The following is a 20411-nucleotide window of genomic DNA, read 5'->3' on the forward strand; positions in this document are numbered from 1 at the left end:
TCACAAAGAACCTAAGATAATTTAATTATTTTCCCCTGTTAATTAAAAAATACAACATATAACCGTTGTATTAACTCATTAGATTTTCTGTTTTCCCCTCTATTGTGCTTCATAATCCTGTATTCTGGCAAAATGTTTTTTCTTCAAATATCTCCCTTACTAGAATTTTTATTTATTTTCTTTCTTCTTATTAGAGTCCTATTCTCAAGTTTAAAGCAAATTCTTCTTTCTAGTTCTGTATTTCCCTAGATGGCAGGGTTTTTTAAAAGAAATTTGTTAGATTTGTTACTTATTTAATCAGAAAAATTAGTATTTTAAAATTTTAAGGTTACAGAAAATTTAGGTAAGTCACTGATATTTTAGCATATTCTAAACGTTTTTAAAATTTATTTTTATGTAGTTAAGTATTTATACCTTTTTTGAGTTTAATATTGTATTACAAGGATTACCTTGTCATTAAAAGAAAGTTTTCATAAAGAATCATGTGACTCTATTTTCTTGAAGAGCGATTTTTAGATATGTCCTTATACTTTTAAATTGCAATTGATTTTGTAATAAGCTTCTTTGCATATAACTTTTTTAGTTTTTTGGGAGAGCATGCCCAAAGTAGAAATGTTGAGATGAAATTTAGGTTTTGGAGCTTCTGTTGTTTGTTTGTTGTTGTGCAGGAGAGTCAAACCCAGGACCTCGTACATACTAGACAAGCGCTCTACCACTGAGCTGTACCCCAGCCTCAATTTAAGTTTTTTTTTTTTTTGGAGGGGGTCTGAAACATATTCTAAGATAGAATTATAATAGAATTATTATATTAGAAGATTCTTTTTTTATTATTAGTTATTCAAAACATTACAAGGCTCTTGACATATTTCATACATTTGATTCAAGTGGATTATGAATTCCCATTTTTAGAAGATTCTAATCTTCCCATTAGTCAAATTCAATAGGATTTAGAGAATACAATTGCCTAACTTTTTTTTTTTTAAAAGAGAGAATTTTAATATTTATATTTTTTAGTTTTCGGCAGACACAACATCTTTGTATGTGGTGCTAAGGATCGAACCCAGGCCGCATGCATGCCAGGCGAGCGCGCTACTGCTTGAGCCACATCCCCAGCCCCAACAATTGCCTAACTTGATATTTTAAATGTTTCCCTTTTAGAGACACCCTCATTTATTAGACCTCTGGAAGACAAGACAGTAACCCGAGGTGAAACGGCTGTATTACAGTGCATAGCTGGAGGAAGTCCTGCTCCACGCCTCAATTGGACTAAAGATGATGGACCACTGCTGGTGACAGAGAGACACTTCTTTGCTGCCGCCAACCAGCTTCTCATCATTGTAGATGCTGGACTAGAAGATGCCGGGAAATATACCTGTATCATGTCTAATACCCTTGGGACAGAACGTGGCCATATTTACCTAAATGTCATTTCATCCCCCAATTGTGACTCTTCTCAGAGTAGCATTGGGCATGAAGATGATGGCTGGACTACAGTTGGCATTGTCATCATTGTTGTGGTCTGCTGTGTTGTGGGCACCTCTTTGATCTGGGTCATTGTTATTTACCATATGAGAAGGAAAAGTGAAGACTATAGTATCACAAACACAGGTGAGTGGTACCTAGATGATATCTGTGACTTAATACTTGAGTCAAGAATGTAGTAAAGGGCTGGGGTTGTGGCTCAGTGGTAGAGCGTTGGCCTTGCAAGCATGAAGCACTGGGTTTGATCCTTAGCACCATATAAAAATAAATAAATAAAATGAAGATTGTGTCTATCTACAACTAAAAAAAAAATTATAAAAAAAGAATGTAGAGTAGGATTTATTATTAAGTACAAAAACTTAGGAGCCTATGATACATTATACCTAATATAGGCATAAGGAAGTTTTTCTGTTAAAATTTGCAGTTTCCTTGATATATCAACCTGTTTGAGGAATTAGTTCTATCATAGTTTTTCTGAAGGGGAACAGTGGTGCCCTTTTTTCCCCAGCCCTGGCCAGCTGTATCAGAGTAGAGCACATTGAGAAAATAGCCTTCAGAGTGTTGGCTTTAACTGGGTAACTTTATTTGAAAGTTACAGATGTCTTTTTTTTTTTTTTCAATCAGAGGAGCTCAATTTGCCTGCAGACATTCCTAGTTACTTGTCTTCCCAAGGAACACTGTCTGAGCCACAGGAAGGATACAGTAACTCTGAGGCAGGCAGTCACCAGCAGCTCATGCCTCCTGCCAGTGGATATATACACAAAGGCACTGATGGTAAGGATTTTTGTTTATGCTTACAACTTCAGCCTGTCCTGTCATTTATTTTTCAGTGTTCAATTTCCCCATTAACCTGAAGTAATATTTTATTTTTTACCTTTCGGTACCAGGGATTTAACCCAGGGCACTTTGCCACTGAGTTACAGCCCCTGTCTTTTTAAATTTTTTTACTTCAAGATAGGGCCTCACTAAATTCTGAGGTTGGCTTCAAACTTGTGATCCTCCTGCCTTAGCCTCCCAAGTCACTGGGATTACAGGTTCATACCACAACTGGCTCTGAGCAATATTTTAAAGTGAAAATATTTAGCTTCATGCAAAATAGGATAAAAGTTGACCAGAGTCTTAATAAAAGACTTTTCAGGGAGGAGCATCCCTCAGATCACATCCAAGGGAAGTTAGTGTCTCCTGCTAACATGTAGATAATCAGTAAAGTTTAAAGTGCAACAGTGTTCAAAGCTAGCCTCAGCAAGGATGAGGTGCAAAGCAACTCAGTGAGACCCTGTTTCTAAATAAAATACAAAATAGGGCTGGGGATGTGGCTGCTACAAAAAAATAAATAAATAAAGTACAACAGTGGTTCTCATTCATCATATAATGAAGAACATCAGAGAGATAAACATATCCTAATTAAATGGACCTGACTTCTCAATCCTACTTCTCACCCCTACTTCTCAAGACTCTTGTTTCCATAGGGAGTGCCAAAACATGGGGAGATGAATGAAGGAATAGAAAGACTGTATTTGATTCTGAGTTCTTCCTGTTTCTAGCTCTATGACTATGAACGTATTACTTTAGATCTGCTCTTTACTTTATTAAACTTTTACTTCTATCACCACATGCTTGTCAGGCAGGACTTAGACTAGGGATACTTTTAGCAGTTAGTATTGCTAACCTCTTGACTTTTAAAAGTAACATGGTCTCTCATGAAGTAAAGTCATCCTAAACTCCTTGTTGTCTGCTTTAATTTGCTTAGGCTAAGCATGTATCTTTTGGCATAGTGCAAGCCCTATCTTGGATCCCTTTGAACTTGACTTATCCGGGCTGGGCAGAGATGGTTTAACATAATATTCAAGAGTGTGGGCTCTAAAGCCAGAGTGCCTGGGTTTTTCACTCTGGCAACATTACTTCTGTCATGTTCTGTAGTTACCTTATCTATAAAGTGGGGATAATGATAGTACCTACCATATGAGGATATTATGAAGATTAAATGAGTCCATTCACAGATTTTGAAACTTCATCTTGTTTATAAGGTTTAGGAGTTCAAGGATGGAAATTGGTGATACGAACTAATTCTTTAACAGAAAAATGGTTTGGATTCTGTCCCATGTTGTCATTAGGTGGCACTGGTACCCGGGTGATCTGCTCAGATTGTTACGACAATGCCAACATATACTCAAGGACCCGTGAATACTGTCCATACACCTATATTGCTGAGGAGGATGTTCTAGATCAGACACTATCCAGCCTCATGGTCCAGATGCCCAAGGAGACATTTTTGTCACATCCTCCCCAAGATGCCACTGTCTTGGAGAGCCTGATATCAGCAGACAGAGAGCTGTCTGCCTTTCCTACTAACAATGATAGAAAAAGTGAGAAGAAACTTTCCTGCGCACAGATGAGCAATGGTAAGGGTCTTTTTTGTTATTTTGCTTTCACTTACCCAGTGGATTTTTCCTTCTATCATATAGGTAGCACTCATTTGACAGGAAGCAAACAAATTGTTACACTGGAATAAGTGGCCATTGTTAACTGGTATATATTAGAGCCAGAGATTTTTACATATTGGGTTACAAAGTCTTTATCTGGAGGATGAAAACAGCTTTTGTGGGGTACCAAGATTGTATTACAGAAAATCCAAAGGCCACATAGAAAGAAGCTTTAGAGAAGTTTCATATGGGTATTGGTAATTTGTTCTTCCATTTTATTTAAATAATGGAAATTTGAAATGCTTAGAATATAATATGGGCAAAATTATTTTGTACTGAGAAAACTTTAAAATGTTTTGTTTGGTTGCAGTTCTATCAGACAAATATTTTATTTCAGCATCACTTGGCAGATGTTTTCTTTCTGCTATGAGGTATGATCAGCACCATAATTGGGAAGACAGTTTTAGAATAGGTTCTTTTGTCCTTCATGGCCCAGGAAAAGAAATACTATACTGTGTAGATTAGGTCTTTGATAACAGCTTGGTCAGTAAAACATAGCTCTTTCTAGACTATGAAAGGTACTCCTGAGCATATCTTCCTGACCATTTGGCTTTTTATCCCCTGTCATCTCCTGTTAATCTGAGGTGGAAGAGCACTGGAAATGGGGCAGGAGGTAAGAAATATAGGATTAGAAAGGAGGGTAAATTATGTAGTAGATAGTAGTATTTTTCAGGGATGGTTCTGGCAAGAGTAGCAATGTAAGATGAGACTTAAGATGCACTCTTCAGTTTTTTTTTTTTCTATTCTCCTCTTTCCTTTTTTAAAATTTGTTTTAATTAGTTACACATGACAGTACAATGATCTTGACATATCATACATTTGAATCAGATGGGATGTAATTTCTCATTTTTCTGAGTGTACAGGTTGCAGAGTTACATTGGTCATGGAGTCACATATATACCCACAGCAATACTAGTGTCTATTTTATTCTGCTGTCCTTCCATTCCCCCCTTCCCCTCCCCTCCCACCACTTCTCTCTAATCTAATGTGACCACTTCTTTTTTTTTTCCCCCTAACATTGTCCTACCTGTATTCTGTATAACGAAGGGGGTCTCCTTCCCTCTTCCATGCAATTCCCATTCTCCCTCCCTCTCCCTCCCACCTCTCTTCCCTATCTAAAGGTAATTTTCTTCTCATGCTCTTCTTCCCTACCCCATTTTGAGTGACCCCCCTTATATTAGAGAAGACATTCGGCATTTGTTTTTTAGGGATTGGCTAACTTCACTTAGCATAATCTGCTCTAATGCATCCATTTCCCTGCAAATGCCATGATCTTGTTATTTTTTAGTGCTGAGTAATATTCCATTGTGTATAAATGCCACATTTTATTTATCCATTCATCCATTGAAGGGCATCTAGGTTGGCTCCACAGTCTAGCTATTGTGCACTCTTTAGTTCTTAAGAGACCAATTCTAAAGCTTGCTCAAGAGGGTAGAGGGCAGATAAAAGTACCATTATTGAAGTTAGTCTTCTATGTTTACATTCAGTGTCCAGGAAAAAAATGCACCAACACTAAATCAATTTTTCCTTCTCTTAGAAGAGTCGCATTAAGGGGCTGGAGTTGTGACTCAGCGGTAGAGCACTTGCCTAGCATGTGCAAGGCCCTGAGTTCAATCCTCAATACCGCATAAAAAATAAATAAATAATGGTCTTGTGTCCAACTACAACTAAAAAATAAATTATATATATATATATTTTTAAAAAGTCACATTTTTTAAGTGACTCTTTTTAATGGTTCAAAGCTGGATGTAGTGACACATGCCTGTAATCCCAGTGGCTCAGGAGGCTGAGGTATTAGGATGAGAGTTCAGAACCAGCCTCAGCAATATAGCAAGGCCCTAAGCAATTCAGTGAGACCCTATCCCTAAATAAAATATAAAGGGCTGTGGATGTGGCTCAGTGGTTAAGTATCCCTGAGTTCAATTCCTGTTACCAAAAAAAAAAGAAAAAAGAAAAAAGATTTAAGGAGAACCAAAGGTGCAGCATATCCTTTTTTTTTTTTTTTTTTTTTTAAGCTTTCTGCATGCCTAAATTTTGATTCTGTTCAAATGAGAGTGCACTGGTGCATTGTCTATTCTTTATCTAGGGTACTATAGATTCTTGCTACCCATAGTGTGGGCTAGGACTGTCAGCATGAGCATTACCTCAGAGCTTGTTAGAAAGGCAGTCATGGCTGGGTTGTGGTGGTGTATATGTGTAATCTCAGCTACTTTGGAGCTGGAGCAAGAGATCACAAGTTTGAGGCAGCAACTTAGAGACAATCAGCAACTTAGGAAGACTCTGTCTCAAAAGATAAAAAGGACTGGGGATGTAGTTCGGTGATAAAATGTCCATGTATTCAACAAGATCCTCAGGTTATTTCTGTGCATATTAAAGCTTGAAAAACTTGCTCTAGCTTACTTTTTACATGGATTTTTATTTGTGGGTTTTGGTTCTCAGAATGTTAGGCTAGCTTTTCCCAAAATGCACCAGGTGAAGTTAATGTAATGAAGTTAATGTTTAATGTAGTTTTGGGGAAAATAGTTCACTACTGTAATAAAAATGAGAGAAATGCAGATTTTTTTTGAAACCAGAGTATAGATAATGTCATTTAATATAGTTGCTTTTGGTTATTATTTATTGCTTGTATTTGTTTGGTTCTTACATTCTAGAAGTTAGAAGACAATGATTTTTTTTAATGATGTTTATTTTTTTAGATGTAGATGGACTCAATATCTCTATAATTTTTATGTGGTGCTAATAATTGAACCCAATGCCTCATGTGTGTGGGGCAAGTGCTTTACCACTGAGCTAAAACCCCAATACAGTGATTGTTTGTTTTTTAAAACAAAAACTTTTAAAGATGTAACAGCAGCACAAAATCAGCAGTTATTACTCATGTATCATGAAACTTTCATTATAATTAGGATACCATTGTCTTTTTAGTTATTTTCCATGTATGTATAGCATTTAATTTTTGATGTAGCAGAACCACTAAAATAATAGCTGAATGAGCATAAGACAGCATAGTTTCAGAAATTAATTGGTTAAATTCATTGAATATAAGCATCTAATAGGGCACAGTTCCATTTTTTAAAAAAATTTTGTAAGTATTGTATTTGTCACTGAAGAAAAAACATAGCTGCAAGTTCTGTATTGGCTTCAGTTAGACCAAATAGTTAATCTTTAACATAGCCATTACACTACAAAAATTGAAGTCACACAGTCATTATTAAAAAGTACTTGTTGTGGGCTGGGGATGTGGCTCAAGCTGTAGCGCGCTCGCCTGGCATGCATGTGGCCCGGGTTCAATCCTCAGCACCACATACAAAGATGTTGGGTCCGCTGAAAACTAACTAACTAAATAAATAAATAAACATTTTCTCTCTCTCTCTGTCTTTAAAAAAAAAATTACTTGTTGAAAGAATCTATTCTGAAGAGAATGAAAATTAGGAAAAAAAATTTAAACAATTCCTCCAAATCACACATTTATAAATATTACCATATTTAAAATGCTTGAAAGGCATGGAGTCTCCATTAATGGAAAAGCAGTTTGCTATTGGCAACAGAACAAAAAAACAGTGATAGTTTATAAAATTCAAGAGCTGTATTGTTTTGGGTTTGCACTTGAACAGTATTGTCATTACTACTGTATTCAATGTTTGTATGGTTATGTTTTTTTAATTGTGGCTAAGAATATGGCAAATACACATTTGTTCTCCATGTTCTTATTCAGGAATACTGGGCATCTTTATGTCTTTGGGGTTTTGGTTAAAAGGACATTAAGTTTTAGAAAATTAATTTTGAATTCTAGTCACCACTGATAATTCTTGTCTTTCATTCTCAGAAACATTGCAACAGCCTCTGTGGAACATAAACAGAGAATTAGGCCTGTCTCATCCACCCTTTTCCCAACAACCAGTCCTTGAGTCACCACAACTTCATCGAAATGAAGGCCTGGCAGAGAGAGATCCAGACTCTTCTTCCCCAGTGCCCTGCCACAGGTTACATGACCATGCTTTTGAATTTAGTAGGACTCGGAACATTCAAGATGGTAGTGAGGGTACATGAAACCCACTCTAGGATAAAATCTGGGCAGAGACAAAAGTGAACTAATTTGTACTTACTACCTCAGAGTTCAGAAGAAACCCCAAAGTCAGCATTTGCTTTACTCTTTGTTCATGATTACATCTGACCACACCAAGGTAGGACAGGCATTTGGGTTTATGCCTGATGAAGGAAGGGTAACAGCTGACAGAAATGGGTATATCAAGTCAAAATTATGCAGCACTGGCAGAGGAAGATACAGGACAAATGTGCTTCCTGATGGTTCCATGGAGATGTGCCGAGGTGTGCTTTGCCTATCAGGAAGGTCTGATTGCTGCTTAACCTGCTGGAATTATCTTAATTCTCAGAATAACCCTGAGAAAACATTACTGCTTTGATGTTCTACTCTACCTTCCAAGAGCAAAAATAACTTTGGAGCCCTCTGGGAAGTGTGCCTGGGGTTCTTCAGTGGTTTTAAGCAGGTAGTTGAGGCTGGGGCTTTGATATTCAAGGTCTTCAGCAAGAATCCCAGTTTGACCAGCTGGTATTAGGTCAAAAGTTTTTGTATTCTTGTGATTTTTTTTTTTTTTTTTTGGTCCCTATTGCCCAGGGAACTCATTGTAAATATGTGTGTATTTATAAATAATTTTTCTATTCATTGACCATGTGTGTTGGTTGTAATGTAAATATTTTTGATATGCCAGAATTATATATAATGTGTCTCTAGTTATTAAATTGACAGCAGCTTCTCAGATCAAAGATTTTGTATAACTTAGTGAGATCTAAAAACTGTCTAAAGTTCTAAAAACTTATTTGTTAAGTATATGTATAGAGGCAGGGTACTTGGTGATTATGCACATATAACACAGTCTTGGTAAAATTAACTGCTTCACGCCAGACGGTTCATACATTTAATCATTTGCCATCTGTTTACAAGCACCAGGTGACATTCCCTTTCTAGCATTAAAAGCCAGGCTGTTTCAGAGCCTGGCTGTCTCATTATAAACAGAAGAAGACTTGTTTGGGGACTATCTTTTTTCAGCAAAGTACTTCATTGACAGGGAAACCAAAGATTGCTTCTTCCTGTGTTTGTATTGTTTTTAGGAAGAGCATACAGAAGATGTTCCTATACTATAAAGCTTTAGAGTTGTCCTTGTTTTTTACAAGTGATTATTTAAGCCAAAAAGTTTTTTTTTTCTTCAAATTTCATAGCAAAGAGCTTTATGTGAAGAAAGAACTTAACAGTCTAATGAAATATAGTGGATTAAAGTTCTTTCTTTGTGCTGTCAGATTTCTTTATACACCGTTCGATCCTCTATTCTAATATTCTTAACTATATAATTTTAACCTCTTAAAAATATCTAAGTCATGCATATCCAGGGTTCTAAACTCGCATCTTTTTTCAGCTTTTTGTCATAAAGTTTAGCTGAATTTTCTACTTGGTTTTAATCAGTTTTTCTCCTGTGGGCAGCAGCACTTCTTTACCTCTTGCACCTGTTACCTTTTCCCTCTTGCACCTGTCAGAGTCTGTTCACTTTTACTTTGAACTTAAATATGACAGTTTTTCTAAACTTCAGTCTGCATCTCTCTTCTTAGGAGGTTGTGGTATTGGTTATACTGGACTGACAGGAATTAAGAGACCTGGTTCACTTCTGACTCTGCTCTTTACTAGCTGGGTAATCAAGCATGAGTCCTTGAACTTCCCTAGGCTCAATTTCCTCATTTATGAAATGAGGCATTTTATTTTACTAGATGCTCTTTCCAGCCCTTTCTATCTCCTTTAGGAGCTGAAGAGGATTATGCCACTTTAATAAAAAGCTGCTTTTGTGAAGTATTTTGTTAGAGTTGAACAAGAATGATACTGCTTGCTCTAACTTGATCCATATTTATTTCCTCTATAGTAGGAATAATGGTGTAGGAAATACGAGGAGCCAGGCATGGTGACACACACCTGTAATCCCATTGACTCAGGAGGCTGAGGCAGAAGGATCCCAAATTCAAAGCCAGCCTCTGTAACTTAGTGAGACACTATCTCAAAATAAAAAATTAGAAAAGGGCTGGGGATGGGGCTCAGTGGTTGAGTCCCCCTGGGTTCAGTCCCTGGCACCATAAACAGACAGACAAATACTTGTGAGGAAAAATATTCTTTTTTTAAAATTTTGTTTTGATTGAACCCAGGAGCACTTAGCCACTGAGTCACATCCCTAGGCCTTTTTTGTATTTTATTTAGAGACAGGGTCTCAACTGAGTTGCTTAGTGCCTCACCAAGTTGCTGGGGGCTGACTGAGCTCTGATCCTCCTGCCTCAGCCTCCCAAGCTGCTGGGATTACAGGCATGCACCATCTGCCTGGCAAAATATTCTACTTCTAAACAGTTATCAGTAACCTTAAATAATTTTGTCTCAGTTGAAAAATCAACCTTTGCTTTCTAGAGCAGCAGATCTGAATACTAGAATTACAGCACAGCAGAGTATCCAGATCATCTGAGAGGTGGGCCACAATTAATTTGTAACTAGTTTGTGCCTTGCTTCCCTTTCTAATGTACTCAAAGTTATAGTACTCTAACTCAAAGAGAGATTTTCCTGAGTGGTAAATGTGGAGTTAGGCCGGATTGCCAGAGTTTGTGCCCACGAATATTAGCTGTTATATGTGGAGAGGGCAGAAAACAGGTGAGAGTCACTGCTCTAGAGACTGTAGTGTGTGAATCACTGCTCTCTCCATCCAGGTGTGCTCCCTCCATGCTGCTCATGCTGACAGTGGTGTCAAAGTCTGGTGCCCTGAGGAGCCAGGTTATCCTTCCTTATATCAGCTCAAATGGTTGAAACCTCCACCCAGATATTCCAAGCTTGCCTGAATAACTAGTCAGGAATCTGTCTAAATACAAAGAGCCTACCTTGGGTCTTAAAATAATAACTACAACATCTAATCCTAGGAAGAATTTACTTAATTGCTTTTTTTTCCCCCTCTCCCTTTCTGGTACAGGATTGAGCCCAGGTCCTTGCACATGTTCTACCACCGAACTATATGTCCAGCCCTTTTAATTATTTTAAGACAAGATCTTGCTAAAGTTGCTTAAGCTTTTTAGAACTTGAGATCCTCCTGCCTCAGCCTCCTCAGTAGCTGGGATTACAGTTGTGCATGTATTTCTAACCACGTAAAACACTGATCAAGTGCTTCACCATCTAATGTAAACAGGATTGATGGCTTACCCATGCTTTTTTCTGTCAGTACATTGTCCACTTAATGCTAATGTAATCAAGGATGTTGCAAAGAAAGGCAAACAAATGCTAAGAGAAATCTGTCTCCCTACCCAGTTATCCCTTCATTTTAATAGGGATACATAAATGTTCTTAATTTGTGCCCCTCTTAGGTTTTTTCTTTCTTTTCTTTTTTGGTACTAGGGATTGAACCCAGGGGCACTTAACCACTGAGTCACATCCCCAGCCCTCTTTTTAGTATTTTATTTAGAGACAGGGTCTCACTGAATTGCTTAGTACTTCACTAAATTGCTGAGGCTGGCTTTTGATCCGCCTACCTTAGCCTCCCAGGCCACTGGGATTACAGGCGTGCACCACCACACTGCAGATTCATTGAACTTGAAGCTTTACTAACACAGGAACTCTACTTAAGCCATTAACTTTCTGTTTATCGGCATCTTCTAAATACTTTCATTGTATGCAAGCTACTTTCTAGAACAGGAAATGTCAGGAACCTGGCCCAGTGTACAGTTGCACCTTAAAGTGCCACATCAGAATGCTTTGTGTATTTTTCTGTAACTTTCGTGTTGCCTGTACTTTGCCCATTAAAGAGTTATAAAAGGAACTTTAGGCTGTTAAAGCAGTTTAGACTGTTTCCCATTTTCCTATCTTTCTAAAGGGAGATGTTATAAAAACCTTAACTTAAAGGTTGTCATATGAAATGACAGGACAGGTGTCATCTACATGAAAGTGCACCATATACCTGCTAATAATTCTATATGAGTTAACTCTCTAAACAATCACATTTATCTGACAAGTGGAACAGTCAGCCTTTTGGGGGAAAGGTACATTGAGAGTCTAATAATCTTTAAATAGTGTTATATTTCTGTTTGAGATGGAATATGGGCAAGATGACTTTTAAGTTCTCTTTATTTCTATTGGAACTTTCCATGCAATCTGACAGTCTTAGAATTTTACCCTTCAAAATCTTTTGTGTTTAGTTGAGAGTACTTCAGTTTTTGTTTTGTTTTGTTTTGATGGCACTAGAGATTGAACCCAGGGTCTTTTATGTGCTAGGCAAACATTTTACCACTGAGCCACATTCCCAGCTCAGAATTTTTTTAAACTAAAGAACTTTGGGACCATGAGTAACACAAAGGATGTGACCCATGATCATGACTGAAAATGTAAAATTATGGGCTTGTTCTAAAGAGAACTAATGCAAGCGGCATTACTATAGTGAAAAATTCAAAGCTTGTGTTGCATTATAACTCTCCTTTTTGCTCTTTGATTAATTTTTCTTTTTTTTTTGGTGTCAGATATATTAGGATATATAAAGATAATGATTGGATAAAAAATTCTGAACTTGACTAAATATGAAAAGATATATTCCAAAATAGAGAATGGATAAGAGACATAAGAAGGTTTTAAATATGTGTACATGTGTGTATATGTATGTTTATATACATATATAAAAATTTATATGTGCACATTCAAGTGTTTATGTCATAAATAGAAATGAGAGAACTTGGTTTTTTTCTTATCTATTCCCAGTTGGATGGTGTTGGAATTATAGTGTTCAGTTTTATATTCAATATTTTACCTGGTGTGGCCTTTTTCATAATTATAATACCACGGAAATGCCAAGGGGGTAATAGATCAACAGAGGTAAGTTTGCTGTTGGGTTTTTTTTCTCCCCTGGGTCTGGGTTTTGAATCTGTACATGCTCTGCCCCTGAGCTGTGCCCTGAGCCCCAAATGTGCTGTCATTTTATGTGACAGCTTTCATTTTTAAATTTCCTCATTAATACAGATTATAGAGGTAATTGTGAAAACAGCTGGACCTTAGAAGGTTGAGCTTTCTTTCTTGGCAAGTAACTTTTTCTGTTAATTGATCTTTCTCATTTCAGCTCAGCAGGGGCTTTCCCTTCCTACCTCTTCTACCTTTAACTTTTCTTTTGAGGTTAACTGATATTTATTTAGATTGTACTCCAATTAATTTATTTCCTCCCTCCTTCCCTTCTTTCCCCAAGTTCTGTATTAAGAGATGTGTTACAAATTGCACTTAAAACAACATTTGAAACCCCAAGAATCACCTGGAGGGCTTGTGAGTAGTAAGGTGGTGTGTTTGTGTTTTTTGGTATTGGGGATCAAATCTGGGGCTTTGTATATTTTAGTCAAGTGCCCTACCATTGAGCTACATCTCCAGTCTCCAGAGGTGTGTGTTTTAAGAGTTAAGATTCAAGCCCCTCTTTCAAGGTTGTGTGCTGTTTCTTATCAGTCCTAATAATCTGCAAAGGGTGTGGATAGGTGAAGAAACAGCTTGACTTGTTTGTGCCTATTTTCAAATGTAAGAAGTAAAGTGGTCTTATGCCAATTATAACTGTTTTGGAAGAGAAATTGATCAGCAGGTGGTTAAGTGCTCTTGAAATATCTCTTGGCTATTTAATGTGGCCTCTTGATCCATAGAGACTTAATTCTACCCTATACTTTCCCCTCTTTTTCCCTTATTAGAGGATGTCAGTCTGAGCAGCCCTGGTATTAGATGTACCTAAAGAAAAGTAAGTGTAAGCCAAGTTGTTGTTCAGTGTGGTTCTTTCCTGATATTTATATTTTCTCATACATAAGAATGTATATTTTATAGAGCATGTGTTTTGTCTACTTGTTTGTCTACTGTAATATGTCTTCAATAAAGCTAAAATACATTACGGTCTTTTTGTCTTCACTTGCCTAAACTACAGGAGTGAAATGGTTCATTTCTGATTTTGTATCCTTTTGAGTGAGCCTTCAGATAGCTGAATGAGTAGGAACAGGAAGAGTTGCTCTTCTCTGGTTCTTGCCAACTCACACACTGCTGTGAGCCTGCCACTACCTGCCACCTACCTGCTAGCTGTACAGGACAGGAGCTGTCCTCTGCTTCTTCCCTCGGAGTGTCTACGTTGGTGTCTACGTTGGTGCTAGGTGCCTGGCAGATTTGGATGTGCTAAATATTCACATCCATATTTAGTTCATTAGGAAGTAAGAGTGCTTTCTGCACAGGGAAGAACTTGAAGGCAACATTTCTAGTTTGGTAAATCTTAGATTAACAGAATATTTGAAGATCATCCGTATTCTGTAGTTGTACTACCATTTTGGAGACTCTTTGAAGACTGGGCTTAAACTATTGATCCCATTGTGTACATCTCTTGCACTTTAGTCTTTATGAGGCACTTCCCAGAAATATCCATTTGAATCTCATATAATCTTATTATGTAGATCAGGTAGATAATTGTAATCTACTGTAGATAAGCAAACTGGCTCAGTGAGATTACTCTATTTCACAATATAATCATGGATTTTATGCCAATTTATTTTTGCAAAAAAGGAGTGCAACCATTTTTAAACTTTTTATAAATATTTTTTCTGGTATTAAAAATTTTTATTACTAAACTGTCTTTGGTGCAGAATTAGGATGCCTAGAATATTTGTGAATATACTTTAAAATTAAGTAGTCCAAAGTGACACACATCATTTCTTTCTTTTTTTTGAGGAAGAGGAAAAAGAAAGTTTATTGCTTTACTAGCAAATAACACAGGGTACTCCTGTCCCAAAGTCTGTGACTCGATCAGGAGGGACAAGGGGGTTTAGAGGAACTTCATGGGTTACATTTCAGTTGTGCTCTGGTAGGGGGCCCCAAGGCGTGTTAGGATTCACTTCCACACATCATTTCTTTATGACAGTTTAGTAAACATATTTCTGAAAAAAAGTTAACATTAATTTTTTTGTACATTGTAGTTGAAATATTACATTTGAGAAAATTTACTACAGCGTTGTGAAGTATGGACTTAGAAAGTGTAGTCGTCTGTCCGAAGATTCTGTGCCACTGTGTTTGTTTTCATTATCTGATGCACTATCCTCATTGCCATTCACATAAGGTTTATTTACCCTTAGTACTGCAGCACTCTCAGCAGGCCACGCAAGTAAGCTTTTGGAAGTACACTGACTAGTGCTCATGTACTGAGAATTCTAGATTTGAGGCTCACAGTACTTAAGAAAACAGATACACATCCATATGCCCTGGTGAATACATTACTGCTCTGTTTACCTTTTTATTATTATTATTATTTTAGTTGTTGATGGATCTTTATTTTCATTTATGTATATATGGTGCTAAAAGTTGAACCCAGTGCCTCTTACGTTTGAGGCAAGCACTGTACCACTGAGCCACAACCCCAGCCCCTGTTTATCTTTTTAAGCGGCTGTGGAACAGAACTATACCATCCAACAATTATGTGATGAAAAGTTTTAAAACAATTTTTGGACTAAAACAACCAGGATGCTATGATTTTGTAGTGGCAACAATTATGCAGTATCACATATCCAACATCAAAAAACTTTCAGACAATAAAGCAAGGATTTGAATCCAGATTTCCTGACCTAAGAATTTCCTTGGGTTACAGGATTTTCCCCTATGATACTGCCTGGTCTGAGCAGTATATCTTGTCCATAATTTGCATACACATTTGAGTAAAGCTTTCTGAGGTCTGAGGCCCAGCGCTGTGGCACACACCTTTAAATTCAGTGGCTTGGGAGGCTGAGGCAGGAGGATTACAAGTTCATAGCCAGCATCAGCAACTTAGTGAGGTTCTAAGCAGCTCAGTGAGACCCTGTCTCTAAATGTAAAAACCTGCTGGGCATTGATCACTTTCAATGTCAAAGTTTAGAATGTACCTGGAAATTGATTAAATTTATTTATTTTTTATGATAAATGCATTTCATTATTTATTTAGATGTTTAAGCTCTCACACTAAGTTTTTACAAGCTGGTGAACACTGACAAATTATATCTCCCACAGAACTCTAACCACACATTCCCAGACAGTATAAATATATGGCTGAACTAACATTAATACACATCACCATTTTATCAATTACATAATAAAACAAAATTATCAAGTATCCAAATATTAAGTTACACAGCTCAAAAGGCATATAAAATATTAGATGTCTGCTCAATTCATCAGCAGAAACCCACTTTTTTTTTTGCAAGAGGTTGGGAATAAAAAAAATCACACTTCAAACAAAAAGTTGGTAAACAACTTCTGATAATTATGAAAAAAATTACAAGAATTTCAGAAACTTTATGATTAAGAATTGTTTTACCTACAATAACAGAGCATCTCTACCTTTTAAAAAAATATTTACTAAATTAAAGAGCATATATTCTACAGGTTCTGCACGAGACAAAGGCAACATTTTACTAAAAATATTTAATAGCCCCCTCCCATTCTTTTTTTCAGGCCCTCCCTGTTAAGTTGTACCTCAGAGTGCAAACATTAAATTAACTAAGGCTTTTTTTTTTGTCTGGAGACTTAGACATGTGCTTCTGTAAAAACTTAGGTTTTCAAAATGGAGGTTTCCCATAACAGCAAAAAATAAGACTTATAGAAAGATATTAAATAAAACTAATTGCTGTAAGACTTGGTAAAAGGAAAAGAAACAAAAAACCCCAATAGGTAAAAGCAAACCTGTTGTATACTGGTATGTGGGAGATATAAACATAAAAGAGCAGACAAATAATCATATAGGGCCTACAATGTTTGAAATGACTGAAGGAATAAATCACATAAGGTCTAGACTGTTCTTAGTTCCTGGAATTTTAGTTTTGTATGATACTAAAAATATACAAGTATTGTGCTGGGTATTTTGGCACCTAATCTTTCTAAATTTCTTATGTAAGATTCTGGCATGGAAATAGAGTTAAAGACATTAACTCAATACCGCATGATTTCAGGAAAGGTCAACCGGTACAAATGATAAGCACATTTTAAATTGTGAACAGCAAGAATCTTTTGCTAAGTGTCCAAACAGGTTGATCATAACCCAAACATAGAGGCTGAAATTCTGTCAGGCTTGTGGCCTGGTAAAACTGCTTTCCAATATTCCTATGGAAGCTTCATCAGACTTATTCACCACGCCAACATGTTGGCTAATATGTACGACAAGTTAGGTCCCGTCTTAAGTTCCACTTCCAAGGCAATAGCATCAGGCGCCCGAGTTTTATTGAATGCAACAGTTGTTTCTATGACCATTGGAGTCTTTGAAGCGCAGCCGCATTTTAGGATGATATTCTCCAAATACAAAAGTTGCTTGCTGTTAAAGGCTCCACGCCGCTTTTGTCTTCATAAGACATAATTCATAATTCAAATTCATAATTGTACTGCATCTTCATATTTCATTCCGCCTTCAATCAATGCCAGGGCAACAAGCACTGGAGCTCTCCCAAGGCCTGCAACACAATGAACAACAATACAACAACCAGGTTCTTCACGAAATTTACAAGACTTAACCAGTCATCGACAATTTGGTTGGACAGTGGTGCACCATCATCAAAAGGCCAATCAAGAATATGGATGCCTTCTTTCTCCACAAGAGCAGTGTCATAGGTTGCTTCACATACTCCTACTATTGTGGTAACACCATTACTTCTTAAGTTCCTCTATAAATTTGTTTAAGGTTGCATTGGTTGGATTGTGTGTAATAAGAAATCTCATGTTCTTGTGACTTCCACAGGAGCAGGGCGGTTCATTTGAGCCATGTTAATTTAGTTAAAAAACACTCAATAGGGTTATGAAAGAATTTAAAAAGTTGAATACAGAAATGATGCAAAGTAACTGAAGTTTACTTCAATATACTCCACTTGATATTCTCAGTGCTTTGAGTATGAAGTTAGGAGTAATGGGAAATGAAATGAACCTCCTAACAAGAAGCAGCAATTCTTCAATCCAGTAATACTGAGGCAATAGAAAGGAAGTGCACTGAGGTTTATCCCATCCAGGTCAGAACTCTTGTAAAATGCTTGGTGGATTTTCAATTCAATACGTCTGTGTCCAGGTTAACCACTCTTATGGGGGCTTCTTGGTGGAGTAGTAATGAATTTCTACAGTTCACTTGTCTGCATAGAGGTCGTGCTGTGCCTGGCAGTAATCTCCACTGCCCTTCAGAAACTGCATAAATGTGTAACCAAGAACACCACAGAAAGGAATAAGTTTACTCATTGAAGACTGTGGCCTAATCATACAGCCGGTCCCGAGGCAGCGATACAAGCAGTGGCGGTGGCTGCTGCAGGGCAGGGGTGGCGGTGGGCGCACCAGACTCTGATTAAATTTAAACTTATTAAATTTCTGATTGAAAATGACTATTATTTTTTTCTCTCATACAGCAGAATGAAAAAGTGTTATTTATTTTTTCTTTTGGATTGGGATGTGCTAAGGCCTAAGTGGCAGCATCCTGCTGAGTTTTGAAAGATACTTGTTCACATTCATAGATACTTAGAAGCTGTAACCCAGTGTTTAAGCTGCGTATGCTGCAGGACTCATTGTTTTGGATCAATGATTTTGTGAAGTACAATATCTAGAAAAATAAACTGACAAAATACCAGCTTTTTTTTTTTTTCCCAGTGCTGGGGACTGAACTCTGGGCTTTGTACCCACTAGGGAAGAACTCTACCAGTGACCTCCACTCCAGCCTCAAACAGAAAATTTGTATTACAGATTCAACAGACATAGAATTATTGTTAGACAGCTATTAAGATTTTTTAACTGTATTCTCAATATCTATACTTCATCAGGGACAAGCAGATCATTTGTGGGTGATGGGTACAGAATGCTTCTAGGGGAGCACTGCTGGGCCTGTGCTAATGCAATTGGTATGATGGGACGGGTCATACTCATTTCTGGAGGTTCCTTTTAATGCTGCTGGTGTGGAGTGGTTGAAACTGGAGAAGAGGCCTTCCTGACTAAAAGCAACTATTAAAACAACTTTTCAGTTAAGTTGCTGCTTCTGCTGCTGGAGTTGGCTGAATAGAATCCTTTGCAGAATGTTGTTTGCTTTATTTACGGTCTTTCTGGTCAGTAAGCTCTGGGATGGGCAGCTTGTGACTTGGTAGAGTGCTTTCCTACCACCTGTGAAGCACTGGGTTCAATCCTCAGCACCACATTAAAAAATAAATAAAGTATTGTGTCCATCTACAACTAAAAATATATTTAAAAAATTTTATCACAGGATAGGTTAAGGGAAGTACATGCATCATACTGGGAAGGAGATGGTCTGGCACTGTGAGGCCTAATGTGGACTTGTGGGTAGTTGCTTGAGTAAGGACCTGCTGGGGCTATTTCATCTGCCACTTCTGTTTTACTCAGCCAGTGTTTATTGAAATCTTTTCAGATTTGTCACCAGTGATTTAGTTCCCAGATCATCACTAAAGCCAGTTGTCAAAGCACTTTGACAAAAAAAAAAAAAAAAAAAAGCATATCACAATCCCTACTGGGAAGAAATAAGGCAATTGACAGCAAAGATATTCTGCCTACCCCAGTATTGTCATAACAGCCCCTTTGAAGGAGATATTCTTGTCCCCATGTTACAGATGACAAAGCAACTTGCCCCAGATCACATAATTAGCAAGCAGTAGAACCAGGAGTTCAAATGATGTTTTTATGATCTCAAGGCACAAGTTCTTTTCCTATGCCAAAGAAAGGAGAAAAGGGAGCTTTTAGCAAGCCCCTTCCGTGTCACTTGATTTTTTTTATTAGCTGAATTTTGTCTCTCCAAAATTCACATGTTGAATCCTTATCCCCACACCTCAGAATATAATATTTTAAGATGGAAGAGGTAATTAAGTTAAAATGAAGTCTTTAGGACTCTAATCTGATGTAATTGGAATCCTCCTAAGAAGAGAAAACTGGACACTGACAAATTGGAGCACAGAGGGAAGATCAGAGGCCTTGTGTACACTCATGGAGAGGATGACCATAGCTGGGCAAGGAGGTATAGACCTGTAATCCCAGCAACTTTGGAGGCTGAGGCAAGAAGATCACAAGTTTGAGGCCAGCCTCTGCAATTTATTAAAGCCCTCAGTCTCAAAAAAAAAAAAAAAAAAAAAAGAAAGAAAGAAAAAAGGATCCATCTGGGATATACCTCAATGGCAAAGTACCTCTGGGTTCAATTTCCAGTACCAAAAAAAGATGGGGTTGGGTGGGGAAGGTAGCCATCAGCAAGCCAAAGTAGAGAACCTGTAGAAGAAACCCAATCTGCTGAGTGATCTTGGACTTCCAGTTTCCGGAATGATGAAAAACAAATTGTCTAAGCCATCCAGTCTACTGAACTCTTTATGGCCAACTAAAATAGTCTTCTAGCAACCCAGCCAGGTTGGTAGAATTCCCCTCGCCCCCAGTTCCAAGGATTCAAT

The 20411-nt window shown here is 37.4% G+C and overlaps 1 protein-coding gene and 1 pseudogene across 6 annotated transcripts in view; one reads left to right on the top strand and one right to left on the bottom strand.

Annotated features, from left to right (window-relative positions):
* Positions 1-13894, top strand: part of Lrig2 (leucine rich repeats and immunoglobulin like domains 2) — a 165100-nt gene extending 151206 nt beyond the window's left edge. For 5 of the 6 annotated variants that reach the window (XM_040287360.2, XM_040287361.2, XM_005337637.5 and 2 more), the window contains 4 exons: positions 1159-1608; positions 2107-2256; positions 3597-3884; positions 7792-13894. In XM_040287360.2, the coding sequence (XP_040143294.2) occupies positions 1159-1608; positions 2107-2256; positions 3597-3884; positions 7792-8015 (1112 nt within the window). In that variant the 3' untranslated portion in view covers positions 8016-13894. Of the gene's footprint in view, positions 1-1158; positions 1609-2106; positions 2257-3596; positions 3885-4549; positions 4579-7791 lie in introns of all 6 variants that reach the window. The other variant, XM_078027035.1, reaches the window with a different exon arrangement.
* A 3057-nt stretch (positions 13895-16951) lies between these two features.
* On the bottom strand, positions 16952-17777 carry LOC106145284 (protein tyrosine phosphatase type IVA 1 pseudogene; annotated as a pseudogene).
* Positions 17778-20411: the final 2634 nt, after the last annotated feature.

Source organism: Ictidomys tridecemlineatus, chromosome 11 (genome assembly GCF_052094955.1).
Source record: "Ictidomys tridecemlineatus isolate mIctTri1 chromosome 11, mIctTri1.hap1, whole genome shotgun sequence".
Lineage (NCBI taxonomy): Eukaryota > Metazoa > Chordata > Mammalia > Rodentia > Sciuridae > Ictidomys > Ictidomys tridecemlineatus.